The following is a 14,280-nucleotide window of genomic DNA, read 5'->3' as shown; positions in this document are numbered from 1 at the left end:
AAATATGAATTTGATCAGAAAAAAAAGAAAAACCAAAGGTCGAGTCTTAGTAGGTTAAACCAATCAAGAAAAAATTAAGAAAATTAGAAAAGCAATATAATTACTTAAATTCTATTCTATAACAATCTTACTGCAATTGCTAGAGTTTAAAATAACTATCAATACATTTCCAATTATTGTGAAGAATTTTATAAAGAGCTCTTTTGATTCCGACACACTATGCAACGCATACTTGAAATGTGACCTCTGCATTTAACCCATGCTAGTGAGTAAGCGAACACATGAACTGCAAGTTGTAAACACAAACAGACACCCGGAGCAGTAGGCAGCTAAGGTAAGTGAAACACAGTTGAAATGCACCGGTTACAAGCCTGACGTTCTAACCAATAGGAAATGGACCACTAGCGACCTGTAAGCTTTCTAAATAATGATTACAAAATATTAGCAATGTATTGATGCAATGTATAGCAAAATATTATATATATATATATGAAGAGTTTGGTTCCTAAAAACACAACATGGCGTTTTGTTTAAAGCGTTGTGTTTACAACAAGGCCTCAGATTCACTGTGAAATCACATTTAACTTTATAATTTAAGGTGAAGTTTAAGAAAACTTGGTCACGCTGATGTATGGATAGTTAAGGTACTGATGCTGTCTTTACTGGTGTAATAAAAATAATTAGTATTAACAAGATTAACATATTTGCATTCTCATTTTTAATAAAACGAAACAAATGTTAACATTTAAACAATACTACATGATCTAAATATTTCTGTTTTTGTGTAATATATGAAACTCTTGGATGTCTTTGTCTATTAGTATTACATCTGTGTATGTTAGCAGTATTTAGAGCTTTCTTATGGCTCATTGGGTCAAGCAACAGTGCAAAAGTCTTCTTATACACTGAGGTTTTTGGAATTGCTCCTTTAATTGCTCTTTTTATTTTTTATGTGAAAGCATGATTTTCTAGACCAGTTATTTTGCAAAAGCTGTTTATCAATTTTTACACACAATCATGTTGTCACATATGAACACAATTCAAGCAATATTTTTACAAAGTGTAAAAGATATGGCAACTGGGGATTGCACAAGATCAGTTATGAATGGCAATAATGTAGCATAACAAAACAAATTGAAATATAAGCACATGTAATGTAGATATTTGAAAAATCATAATTCATGTTCGTAGACACCTTAGCACCAGCTAAGATAGAGACTCTCAAAACATTTACAGGTACATTAGATATAACCGAGACTTGTATCTTAAATGGCCACTAATAGTCAAATAAAAATTATTTAATGTGACTTAATGCACATGAAAGCAAGCACAGGAAATAAAAATTAACCGTACAGGAAATAACACAAATATTAACAAAACATGGACAAAATGGCTGATGCAAGTATTTGTACATTCAACAAACGTCACATGGCTACAACATACGGGTTCATTGTAGTTGGAAATAGGGTCACACTTTATATTAGGCGGCCTTAACTATTATGTACTAACGTACCTGCAAGGCTGTGGATTTGCTGTAAAACGACATGTTGTTATGGGAATTTACGGCTAATGAGCTTGAGATGTGGTCTCAAGTTTAGGAGTGAAGGCATGGTTAGGGTTAGATTGTGGGGTAAGGGTTGGGTTATGGTTAAGTGTAACATTAAAAGTGAACCTACACATATTAATTACAGTAAGTGCGAGTACTTTAAATGTAATAACAATGCACTTACATAATAAGCAAACTGTATTAAATGGCAAGCATATAGTAATAAGGCCACCTAATATAAAGTATGACTGAAAATAGAATAGCACTTGATGTTAATGATCTCAAGAGCAATTTAGCATATAGTGCAGTTGGTTCAAGACCCAGATTTTCCATTGGATAATCAAGTAGTGACTAAAGTACCAAAATGATCATACAAACATAAATATATCAATTAAAAACTAATTTACATAATCACAAACTTCATAAACAGGAATGTGCAAAATGATTACTGGTTGAATGGGAAAATTGGCATGTTTAATATTGAATTTTACAAACGTTGTTTCCAGTAAGTCTATATTCATTGTAGTCTGGTCCCTTGCGTTGTTTTCTTCACGATTGTCAAGGACAAGGGCATATCATGCAGACTGGTGAGGACAGAATCAAACTAAAAAAGCATAAAATGCTTTTCCTTTTTCAAAACTGATCATTCTATGCATCTTTTCCAACGGTGTAATTATATAGTTCGATGCATTTAAAGGCACAATATGCAATATTCGCCATTAGAGGTAGCAAAAACAACAACACTGATGTAGCTTTATGATGCTTTAAAGAAGCATGGAATGATGGGAGATTTCTTTGTTGTAATACTTTGATGTCATTCACCAATTGATCTGTGCAGTACTGCATGAGTATTGCCGCCGAGCGTAGGGTTTTTACGTCATGCACGGTACTTTGTTGTTATTTCTATCAAGCCAATCTGTTGGCTTACCTTAAAAAAAATACTGTTTTAAAGCTTTTTTATGTCATTCATGAACATGATTTGTACATCCACAGATTGGTTTGCGTAGTGCAACACCAAATGAAGTCAAATCAAGTCAAATTTATTTATATAGCACTGTATTATGATGTTGCACTGTTTCAATGCAGCTTTACAGGAAAATAAAATTTGAATAAAAATAATAAATGTATAGTATATAGAAGAGAATATGTGTGACCCTGGATCATAAGGGAATTTTTATATATATAACTGCTGAAATATTACTGTATGTGAATTGGAACGCAGGGCAGACTCTTTCATGTTACACGTTAAACAGTGTAATACAAATGAGTTATTATACCAGGTCCGCAAAAGGTAAAGAACCACTGATGTAAGCAAAGATGTACATCAGTGTAAATGAGATGGAAGAAATTTAGCAGGGGAAAAGGCATATTAAGTGGACCTAAACGCGGCAGCAAAGGTGTGTTCAACACGCGTATGACATCAAAGTACCACATAAGTGAAATTGTGAATTTCTCTGGACTCAAAACATTGTTAAAAACATTTCGAATGAAAACAATGTAAGTACACGAGTAAACACAATATATAACAAAGTGCTAGTGATTTTCAGACATTTTAACGCAAAAATCTCAGATATTGTGCCTTTTAATTGCATTTAGCGTTTCAAAAATTGGGGCCAAGACCCACCAGTTGAAAACCCTTTGAAAGTCGCTAAGGGGCAATGACTGACTAGAGATGTCTTACATGAAAAGCTCTTGAACCCTATATCCTTTGGAGTAGGCTGCTTCTATAGGGATCACTTGGGGATAAGGGCTTATTGGCTGGTGTCCCTCTTCAGCACAGTGAAATTGATCTCATTGCATAATCGGAGGCCGCACAGAGGGCTCAGGCAGCAGTGAATGGTGGAAGGTTAATGATGGATCTAGTAGGCCGCCTAGTGTCTAGAAGCATATTACAATCATTAAATCACTAATGCAAGTCTCAGAAATGTGCCCTTTGGCTTATGTTAGTTTATGTTAGAATTATAACTGCTGTTTGTAGTTATACTATACAGTACATCATGAGGATGCACATCATAAGATAAGGTAGCACTCTGCCATACCAAAAGTCCACAGAGTCTTCAGATAGATCAGTCTGTCCAGCCCAGTCTACTGGAGACATAAATGCATCACTTCATGCGTTCTAATGTATGAGCTAAGATGCTCGGACTGCCAAAGTCTCTGGACTTTCGGTAAGGCAGTATGCGTCAAAGAGAGGTGGCACAGACTTCACACTCAGCCTTTCCTGCTCCTATGCTGCTCTTGTAACTTACATCTACTGCAGGCTTACAGTTTTAAGGGATATTTTATACTTTACTGAAACCGTATTTTCCTATTTGATGAGAAGATCACCCTATCCAAGCCATGTGACCATGATAGCCAGCAGCATGTGCATCCAGACGCACTAGCTGGATTTCCATTGCACTGATTTTATGCGCATTTTAAAGTTTTGCATTAAAAATCTCAAATTTTGGATAAAAATACCTTTTTTTACGCCCGCATGAGGTGGTTTTTGAGTTATGCGAAAAAGAGTACATGCGAATAATGGGAGACGGAAACGTATTTGCTGAATAAATTCCGATGTAGCGAACGTTAAAGCCACGTGACTGATGGTCTAGCTGTATCAGCTGACGTTGTCTTTCCCATATATGGGGCTCGAGGTTGTCGCAATGTCCTTGCTGCTAGTGCCCTGCATTTCCTTTTTCTGAATTTTTAAAAGATTTGTTACACGTTTTGATGGAAACCCAGCTACTGTTCTGCTGTCACCAACGTCATAAAACCCTCCCGAGAGAAAAAGTATCTCCTAGTCAAATTAGAAGCAAACTGGCAAATGCTTTATTCCTTTTGTTTCTAATTTTGTTTTTAATTTGTATTGAGATTTTTCACAGCTCTAGGGCACCTGTAATTGTAAGCCCAGGTATTTTCTTCTATCTTTTAATTGATAAAAACGTGTCACACACTTCACATGTCTTCAAGAGATTCTTCAGGGTCCGGTTGTTCTTCATCCTTCGTGGTATTTGACCGCGTGTCCATAGCAGAGTGCATGATAGGCAGCCAGACATCATCCATGTTTGGCATTACAAAGATTTTCTGTGTATGATAATGGAAGCGTCACAGAGTCAAACAAACAGTAAGAACAGATTATAAACAATTATCAACAATCTATAAGGAATAATGCATGGGTGATTTATTTTAATTACTGAAAATGAAATATACAGTGGCAAGTATGCAAACCCCTAGGTTTTCTATAGTCATTTGCCATAAAACGTGATCCGATCCTCATCTAGGTCACAACAATAAACCAACACAATGTGCATAAGCTGACAACACACAAATAAATCTAGTTTCTTGTAGAACAGGGAAAAAAAAATCGCCTGCGATTCTCATGAATGTCTCATCAGTAAAGCAGGTTCGGTGATTGGTAGTAAATCGCCATCAGATGGAGCGGCATTTACTACACAGAGCCGAATTTCACAGAGAAAGCTAGACAAAATTGTGTTTCATAATCGTGGAAAATCGCCTCCAATAACGTCTACCGCGTCTAGTGTTAACCCTGCATAAAAAAGGCTTTTTTGCCAACTCCAAGCAGGCTCTCATGTGTTTTGCACTGAGGAGAGGACCGAGATATTTATAATGGGATGCAATCTATGCAAGGCTAAAATAATATTCATGTACCTGAAACTCTTGATCAAGTTTTTTCTCTATCCAGTCGGTAACATGAGCAAAAGTGACCTCTCTCTCTCCCAGTTTAGGCCGAGCCTTCAGTTCCAGTTGAGGAGGTCTTCTAAAGCCATACCTGCAAAACAATACTTTCACATAAATGTACATCCATCCACGTATCTATAGATTTGAATCAGCTTGAATTTGAATGACAATTGTACTCTTCTTGTGATGGCAAAGTATATACATTTAAGTGTGCAGCAAAAAAGTACGGAGGTATTCATTATTTCTTATGTTAACTGTATAATTTAATTACAGATATACTTTGTTAATTGGTAATTGCCTACTTCCATATTATATAGAAATCACAAGTAGTATGTTCGAATTCATGATATGCGATAAACGGTGAGCAAAAAATTCCTGAATGATCTCCTACTTCTGGCTAAATTTTTAAGTGTCATTTTTAAAGGACACTTTACTCTTCCAGGAGGCCATGCAAGCCAAAAAATAAAGTTTATATTATATTAACACAGGAATTAATACTTTTAATTATGGTCTGGGTTGTTTTGATCGCATCAAATACATGATCAATACTATTTAGGACAGATATATTCTCTCCCAATTTTTTTTTTTAAGTTGCCAGCCAGCGTAGACAATTTTATGATTTCCACAAAAATTTATAAACATACAATATATAAAATAAAAATAAAAATCCTCTGCTTTTAAACCAAAATAGTTTCATCCTATCTTCAATTGTTCTCTTTTTATCACCTCTCAAATACCAAATTTAGAACTTTAAAAATTTATAAAAAATGTATTCGCAATAAAGAAATCACTTAATTAGGACCTTCCTGATAAAGTGAAGTAGACCAAAAGATCCTCAGGGGGCGCAATCACATTAGTCTAACCCAACACAAATTACTTGAAATGGATGCAATTATTGCTAAAAAGAAGTGGCATCACAGAGCAGAGAACGCATGATACAATGTTGAGGATTGTTTTAACATGTAACATTTGTAACATTTATTTGGATTGCCAGATAAACATATTATTCAAAAAAAAAAAAAAATGTTTGCAAAAGTAAATCAGTGTAGGTTCGTCAGATGGGGTTATACACCCCAAATTTTCCACTGTGATGTCCGTGGTGCTGAACTCAAGATCAGCTCTGCTTATTTGCGACCCTGAACTAATTTGCGCTGCTCTTAGTAGATTGATCTTAGCCTGCCCATCAAGACGAAGGTTACAAAATAGCCCATCACTTGTTGCTTTTGAATCTAAAAAAACTGCGCAAACATCATAAGTAGACCTCAGTATGACGGATTGCTGCCTTTTATCCAGAAGGGATAAATGCAAGTTAAAATAAAAACATTTGGGTATGTTATTCAAGAAGTTTTGCTATTATAGAAAACCAGGTCTACAAGTATAGAAAGATTACTGTATGTCTATCTTTTTGTCGCTCATCGCTAGGGTTGGATATCGTTTTAATTTTAGCAATTTCGCTACCAATTCTGCTTATGAAATCTGGTTCTTATCGATTCCTGGTTACGATCACAATATTTTTAGTGAAAGATTTTCTTTTATTCTATTCTTGACACATTTAGGCTGGGTACACACCAAAAGATAATCGGGCTGATTTTGGGCCGATTTCCCCCCTTCTGACAATCCTAGCTATGTCCCGAGTATTGTGATGGTTTTACAGAATATCTTATCAGATTTTCCCTTGGTGTGAGGTGTGTTAAGAGTGTCCGAACCTGCTTGCAAGAACCAATCGCTAATCGTAAATATTCAACATGTTGAATATTTACTATCAGAAATCCTGATGTGTGTGGGGAATCCCAAGGACAAACGCAAGCACGCTATTGAGACGTGAAATGAAACCATATCCAATCAGAAAGCGAGATGATGAAAGACGGAAGCAGTCATGGCGCAGCACAAAGGCCGCTTCTGAATCCGTAGGTCGCATTTCCAGGCTGCATTTACATCATCAAGACCGTCTTATTTTAGAATATTAACAGTTATAAAATTGACTATTATTCCTAGTTTATCGTATATTGTTGTAATATACTTGTGACATATGCATATGCGACCTCCGCAGGCTACCGCCTTCGGATTGAGAAACGGCCAAAGTGAAGTTGATGTGGACAGCCGAGATGGAGGATCAGCTTGTTGATTTGTGGCAACAGCACGAATGTTTATACGTGTCTTGTAAAAATGATTCCAAGCACTATCATTAAAATGTCTTCCTGCATATCGTCCGCCATGCTTATTGTGAAGATTTCCTGTGTTCACACTCGAGACTCTGGTTAAAAATCTGTTTGTGTGTAGTGTGCTGTCTTTGACACATCATGGCACACCACACACTATAGGAGCAAAACGGTTAAATCTAGGATTTTTTATCCTCATGTTTGTGGTCTATCACACTTTTAAAATCTTATAAGATGTCAAAAATCTTCTGGTGTGTACCTAGCCTTAGTTTATAACCTGTTGGCTGTAACTGTGACAATTCATCTAAAAATTAATTTTTTAAAAGTGCCAGAATGAATGATACAGATGGCAGGGCTCTCAAGTTGTATCAGAAGTTTGGAGTGAGATTAGGGCAGGGACAATAAGGTATATTTGCAGCAGTCAGCCCACCCAATCCTTTGTACTTTGTTCATAACTGACAAGCACAAATAGAAATTCTAATAATTCTAACAAATTCATTCAAATAAAATATTTTTATATAGCCCATTTAAAAAATACAGATGTATTTAAAATTAAAATTAAATCTGTCCTCAAACCAGACAACTGAACAGCGCTGCTCAATATACATACTGTACACAGACAAGCTAAACTCGGCGTGTGTGTGACTTCAGAGTAGCGTGAGGGTGATTTGAAATCGGACTCCTCCGTAAGATTTCTCAAATAGTTCTCGTGGTACTTTGATGTCATGTGTGTTTCGGTTCTCGCTGCGTAAAGTTGAGCACATCTAAAACTCGAGACAACTATGAACTCCCAGTAGAGAACTTCCTGCGTATGCCTGCGCCTCATCCGTTATTTGTATATAGGAGGAAAAGTTATTCCTTACTCCTCAGAAATACGAGGTGTGACGTTTGAGCTGGCTAAAATGCGTCAGCAACGCGAATGTATTCACTTTCATCAATACAAGTATTAAATATGTGAAGTTACAAGACAGAGAGTGAGAGACTGACACAAAGTGAATGTATTCACTTTATCATACACAATATACTGTATTATTCGGTCTATAAGCCGTGTTTTTTTTCATATCTTGGCTGGTGCTGCGTCTTATAGTCTGGTGTGCCTTGTAAGTCAGTATGAATTAATTTTGACATTTATGAGGCAAGAGACAACATTACCGTCTACAGCCGCAAGACTCCGCTATATGCTGCTCCTGTATTTATGTAATTCAATGGATTCAGTGATGTGGAATGACGAGTATGCGAACTTCATGCTAGTTGGCTTGTTCGGTTAATTTAGCCTCTTCAACCTTCCAGGTAAGTTCTGTATGCTATGATTTATCATTTAAATAACTGATAATATTACTTTAACGTACAGACATCTATTCAGCCTGCTGTTCTGTCTGCTATCGTTTAGTTAAATAACTTGCATTTCCAGATTAATTTTCTGTTCTTCGGCTTGGATTTTGTGAAATCATTTTCTAAAAAAACCGCGACGTATAGTCCACTGTGACTTATATATGTTATTTCGTCCTAATGACACATTTTTGAATGACGCGGCTTATACTTTGAGCGCTTTGGCACAAAAGAGAGAAAAGGCAGCACCGGAGCTCAGGTAATTCAGTCAAACAGGAGGGCAAGAGAGATTGCAATTGAGGAAGAAGATCAAGACCCTCAACAAGCAGTTCAGAACAGCAAGGAATAAAAGGAAGGAAGGGAATAAAAGATCTAACCAGTGGACTTCGAGGGCAACTTTGCAGACTAAGGGGCCAATCACACCAAAAGCGTTTATGGCAGTTGCAGGCGCCTTTTTTGAATGATATTCTATGGGCAGGCTTGCGGTTTTTTGCCGCCTGCCGCGCACGCGTTTTTGAAGGTGCGCTGAGAGCGGAGAAGCGGCTGACGTCATTTGCGTCTTTCCATTGTCCAATCGAATGAGGGGAGAGGCGGGCCTTACGTTGTGGTGAGGGAAGTTTACAGTTGCTTTGAAGAACTGGACTCCAATCGCTCACTCTCTCCTGCAAGGTCAGAGCAAGCGCCCTCTTTTTAAAGTTTCTGCTAATATGACAGTTAACAGCAAAAGAGCGCTCACGCTCCAATATTTGATTGACAAGACAGCTGACTCGGTGGTTGCTTAGCAATATGAAAAGCCGCGTCGCACTGCTCTTTTTTTTTAAAGGCAGTGCGTTGCGCCTTGCGCCTTGCGTTTGCAAGCGTTTAAAGCGCTTTTGTTGTAGAGGAGTTCCTTTAGGAGAGCCACAGTGACGACCTCAGGAACCAAGCCTGCGGTGTACACCCCAAGATCAGCAGAACTGCTGAAACTCCTGAGGAAGAGATTGATACCAGTGAACCAACATGGAGAGAAGTTCAGGACATTGTACAGAAAGCCCGTTCAGCATCTGCCCTGGGACCGAGTGGTATACCATATAAAGTATACAAGAGATGCCCTATGCTCCTCTGCAGGTTATGGAAACTGTTGCAAAGGATATGGACAAAAGATATCATTCCAGCAACCTGGAAAAGAGCAAGGGATGTTTTGTACCCAAGTAAATGGACTCCTACGACATCATCCAGTTCCGAACAATTTCTCTCCTAAGTGTCGAGTGCAAGGTATTCTTTTCTGTACTGGCAAAAAGGATGACTACTTACATAGTGAAGAACAAATATGTTGACACATCAGTCCAGAAGGGCGGTATTCCAGGTTTCTCTGTGTGCTTCGAACATACAGGTATCCTCAACCAGCTGATCTGGAGGCCAAGGAGAGCAAAGGAAACCTAACGGTTGTCTGGCACCTGCCAACCTACAATAAGAGGCTTTATGGATGACCTTACTATAACAACTTCAACCCATGTACAAGCAAGATGGATCCTGAAGGTTCTTGATGACGTGGCAACATGGGCCTGGATGAAGTTCAAGCCAAGGAAATCAAGAAGCATGGTGATCAGAAGTGGGAAAGTGACCAGCAAGTTCCAGTTGCGAGTACAGGGGGAGACGATACCATCAATTGAGGAAAACCCAATTAAGTGCCTAGGGAAATGGTACGACGCATCCCTGACTGACAGATGCAATGTTTCCAGGACAGAGATACAGGCAGACGCATGGTTGAGGAAGATTGAGGGGTCAGGACTACCAGGAAAGTTCAAGGCCTGGCTTTTCCAGCACAGTCTGCTACCATGACTCATGTGGCTACTGACAATTTATGAAGTACCCATGACAACAGTGGAAGGAGTTGAGAGGCGAGTGAACAAACACCTTCACAAGTTGCTCGGAATCCCACCAAGCTTCACGTCAGCAGGACTATACACCAGGTCTCGACAGGTACAACTACCCCTATCATTAGTGGTTGAAGAGTTCAAGGTGGCAAAGTGCCGGGTTGTGATAATGTACCAAGACGCCACTGATGAAAAAGTTAGAAGAGCAGGCATCACTACGAGATCAGGATGCAAATGGGCAGCTGACACATCAGTGGCGCAAGCTGAGAGTGCATTGAACCTGAAGGACATCATTGGGAACCCATGCGTAGGGAGGCAAGGACTCGGATCCACCCACTTCCAGCAATTGGGAAAAGCAGACCCAAGGCAGAGGAGGGACATGATCCAAGCCGAGGTCCGACACCTGGAGGAAAAAAAGCGCAGGTCTAGGGCCGTCAAGCTTGGAGCGCAAGGAGTCCCCCTGCATTTCTTTTCTGCTCTGTCAGTGTACGACACTCTTCCATCACCAACAAACCTCCACAGAAGGGAAATGAGGGAGGACCCATTGTGTAGGTTATGCAGAGGGAGGGGAACAATGATGCACATACTGGCAGGATGCAAGACAGCTCTTAGCCAAGGAAGATACAGTTGGCGCTATGACAAGGTTCTTAGTGCACTGGCTGACATCTTGGAGCGGGAGAGGCAGAAAAAGTGCCAGCCCAGTACAAGGCCGGCGAGATCCATTAAGTTCATAAGGGAAGGGGAAAAACCATCAGCCCCCAAAAAGACTAAAAAGAGCCTCTTGCAAGTAGCACAATCCTGGGAGATTAGGGTGGACCTGGGAAGGAGACAAGTCTTCCCCAGGTTGTGCAAACACCGCTGTGGCCGGACATGGTCTTATGGTCTGAAGAGGCAAGTAAAATAATTATGATTGAACTGATGGTCCCATGGGAAGACGGGTGCGAGGAGGCCTATGAGCGGAAAGCCACCAAGTATCAGGACCTTGTTGAGCAGTGCAGGGCCAAAAGGTGGTAGACCTGGCTATTCCCGGTTGAGGTCGTGTGTAGGGGTTTCCTGGCACAGTCTGTGTGGAAGACGATCACAGCTCTGGGTATAGCAGGAAGGGAGAGGAAGGCAGCTGTCCGTAGGTTGGGTGAGGCAGCAGAAAGAGCATCGTGCTGGCTGTGGAGTAGGAGGGAGGAGTTGAGCTGGGGGCCAGGAGGAGATGGGCAGTGACTGGCCACCACTGCAGACCCGCCAACTGGAGGGTGTTGTGGTTAAGGGGCCAAAACATCCTGTGACAGTTGGACTCCACCTGATGACATCTTCTCCTGGCTGTAAGCTACAGTCACAGTATAGATGTATCCAATAGTTTATTAAGTAATTTGTAACTGTAACAGAATACATTATAACCCTCCCAAGCCTGCCTATAGCTAGCTAATTTTTATCGTCTTTGTCGTACAAAAGAGATGTCAGTTTATCCAGAAGTATGCTGCTTTAATTCGAAAGTGAAACTGTGTTTTGTACCCGAGTGTGAGATGCTGCTATTGCTAATATGCGCTGTAGGAGGACTCGTGGGAGATTTAAACAGGGTATATTCCTTCAGATTTATGCTGTGTTGAAGCAAATAATTCATCATATTAGAGGTATTGCCTCTCTTACAGAAAGTATCCTTGTCACATGTATTGCATTTGTCAATACTACAGTCTTTTATTTTCACAAAGTTTAACCAAACTTTTGCTGCGGTCAGTCATAGTGCCCAGTGTAATGTACTGCGCAAGATTCTTGCTTAACATTATTGGCATATTCTATTCTACATTACTTTTCTAATATTGTTTAAATCTTATGTTGCCACCGGTTCTCGATACCCAACCCTACTCATCACAAAACAATTCAGTCTAACCAGCATTGCTTGCTGAATTTGTAAAAGTATCAACTGTGTGCTTTATGCAAAAAGTTGTGCTCGTAAAAATGCAGAGTACGTGACTGCGACAGACGTTCCATATCCCCTCCGTTTATAAAGACGCAATCTAATATTGTTCACATAAAGCCTCTGTTTTCAAGCATACGGACCTTATCAGATATTATCTGATTACAGTAATAACCTTTCACAGTTGTAATTTCAACAGGATATTAAGAAATGTATATATATAAAAATATATATACCATATCCTGTCCGTTGGAGGAGGTGGAATATTGACAGCGAGAGTCCCGTGACACTCCTGCACCTCCACAGTCAAGAGCAGTGGGGTGTTAGATACTTCTTCCATCTTCTTCTTAATGAATTCAGTCTCTGTGGCTTTCTGGAAGTACTTAGACTTTGTGATCTTGTCTACAAAGCGCATGATTTTGCTGGGTCGGTGTCCCACGGAGTAACTATAAAGAAAAAGATGATTTAGATTATACATTACCAAATTGTCTGTTCTAGTGTTCAGCAGCATTTGAAACGTTTGTCAATTTCACCCCTCCAGTCCTGAAGGTTCAGGCACTTCTGCAGTATCTTCCTCATCAGATGATCCAGCACTGGATGACTCCTCATCACTGTCAGCCAGGAAGTAAGTGCGTTGTCTGAGTCTGGCACATGCACACAAACACAAAGACAAGCTTACACAACATATTCCTGCTCAGTTACAATAAAAAATGATAATAATTTGGATGAATTTATGATTAAAGAAGGAAATGTTAAAATAGTTGAAAAGTATTTGGAATAGTTTAAACTTTAATAAATAGGCAATTTTGCACACAGTATAATGCGGTGTATGACAGTACAGGGCTGTGATTGTGTTTCAGTTGTGAAGTATTGTTGAACACATTCAGCAATATAATAGAAAAATTTAAGAAGAACTGCTGATTCAACTCACCATAAAGAGTTCATATCCACAAAGAAATCAACCCAGAGAGGAAAAACAATAAAAACAGAAATGAATAGTAGCCCAATAGTAGCAATTTCAAAGAACACAGAATCTCGGAGGGTAAAGTTTGATTGGGGTTTAAACATCTGACACATACTGTATGCATTTTCCTTCTGAAAACCACTTGACCTCCCAAATGCTTACCCTTCTTTTCCCTGTTCTCCAATACCTTCTCCCTCTTTTCCAAGTCTAGTCAGGTTCATCTTGGTTTCAAGGCTCATGAGAAAGGACCCAGTGTAGGAGATCTCCAGGTCAATCCAAAGGCCTATAGAAGTTTAAACTGTTAACTACTGGTTTTACACAGCAAGAAAACTGACAAAGTATGAACCAGCACCACTTTTCTAGAAAACCATCACCTGGCGGCCATCTTTACCACAGGCAGCTCGCTCACTTGTAGCATTGTGTTTTAATGGTGCAGGTACTTTTAAATGACCATAACTTGCTCAATTTTCTACCCATTTTCAAACGGTTTGGTTTCTTACGAACGTCATTAATGTGGCTATAATAATTCTGGATGCTTTAACATATTTCATGAATTTTTTTATAAGTATGCAGTGTCATAGGTACATCTTTGATGTTTATAACAAACCAAACCGTTTGAAAATCGGTAAAAAATTAAACAAGTTATGGTCATTTAAATGTACATGCACCATTAAAACTCAATGCTACGAGTGAGCGAGCTGTCTGTGGTAAGATGGCCGCCAAATGCGGATGTTCCACTCAGCGCGGGCGAGACATCTAGCCTTTATACATATCTATGGCTCCCGCTGCCAGCCACATCAACAAAACAAACAGAGAAATAAAAGATGAAAGACAAT

General features: G+C 39.2%; 1 protein-coding gene across 3 annotated transcripts in view; it reads right to left on the bottom strand.

The window, feature by feature from the left end:
* Positions 1-977: 977 nt before the first annotated feature.
* tex2 (testis expressed 2) overlaps positions 978-14,280 on the bottom strand; it is a 43,969-nt gene continuing 30,666 nt past the window's right edge. For 2 of the 3 annotated variants that reach the window (XM_055183388.2, XM_055183396.2), the window contains exons 8-12: positions 13,607-13,727; positions 13,014-13,124; positions 12,717-12,926; positions 5,198-5,318; positions 978-4,612 (exon numbers count right to left, since the gene is read on the bottom strand). In XM_055183388.2, coding sequence (XP_055039363.2) covers positions 4,484-4,612; positions 5,198-5,318; positions 12,717-12,926; positions 13,014-13,124; positions 13,607-13,727 — 692 coding nt within the window. In that variant the 3' untranslated portion in view covers positions 978-4,483. The remainder of the gene's footprint in view (positions 4,613-5,197; positions 5,319-12,716; positions 12,927-13,013; positions 13,125-13,606; positions 13,728-14,280) is intronic. The other variant, XM_055183403.2, reaches the window with a different exon arrangement.

This window comes from Misgurnus anguillicaudatus, chromosome 19 (assembly GCF_027580225.2).
Source record: "Misgurnus anguillicaudatus chromosome 19, ASM2758022v2, whole genome shotgun sequence".
In the NCBI taxonomy this organism is placed as follows: domain Eukaryota; kingdom Metazoa; phylum Chordata; class Actinopteri; order Cypriniformes; family Cobitidae; genus Misgurnus; species Misgurnus anguillicaudatus.
Note: the sequence above shows the minus strand (reverse complement) of the source record. Positions and strands in the feature narration are given on the sequence as shown.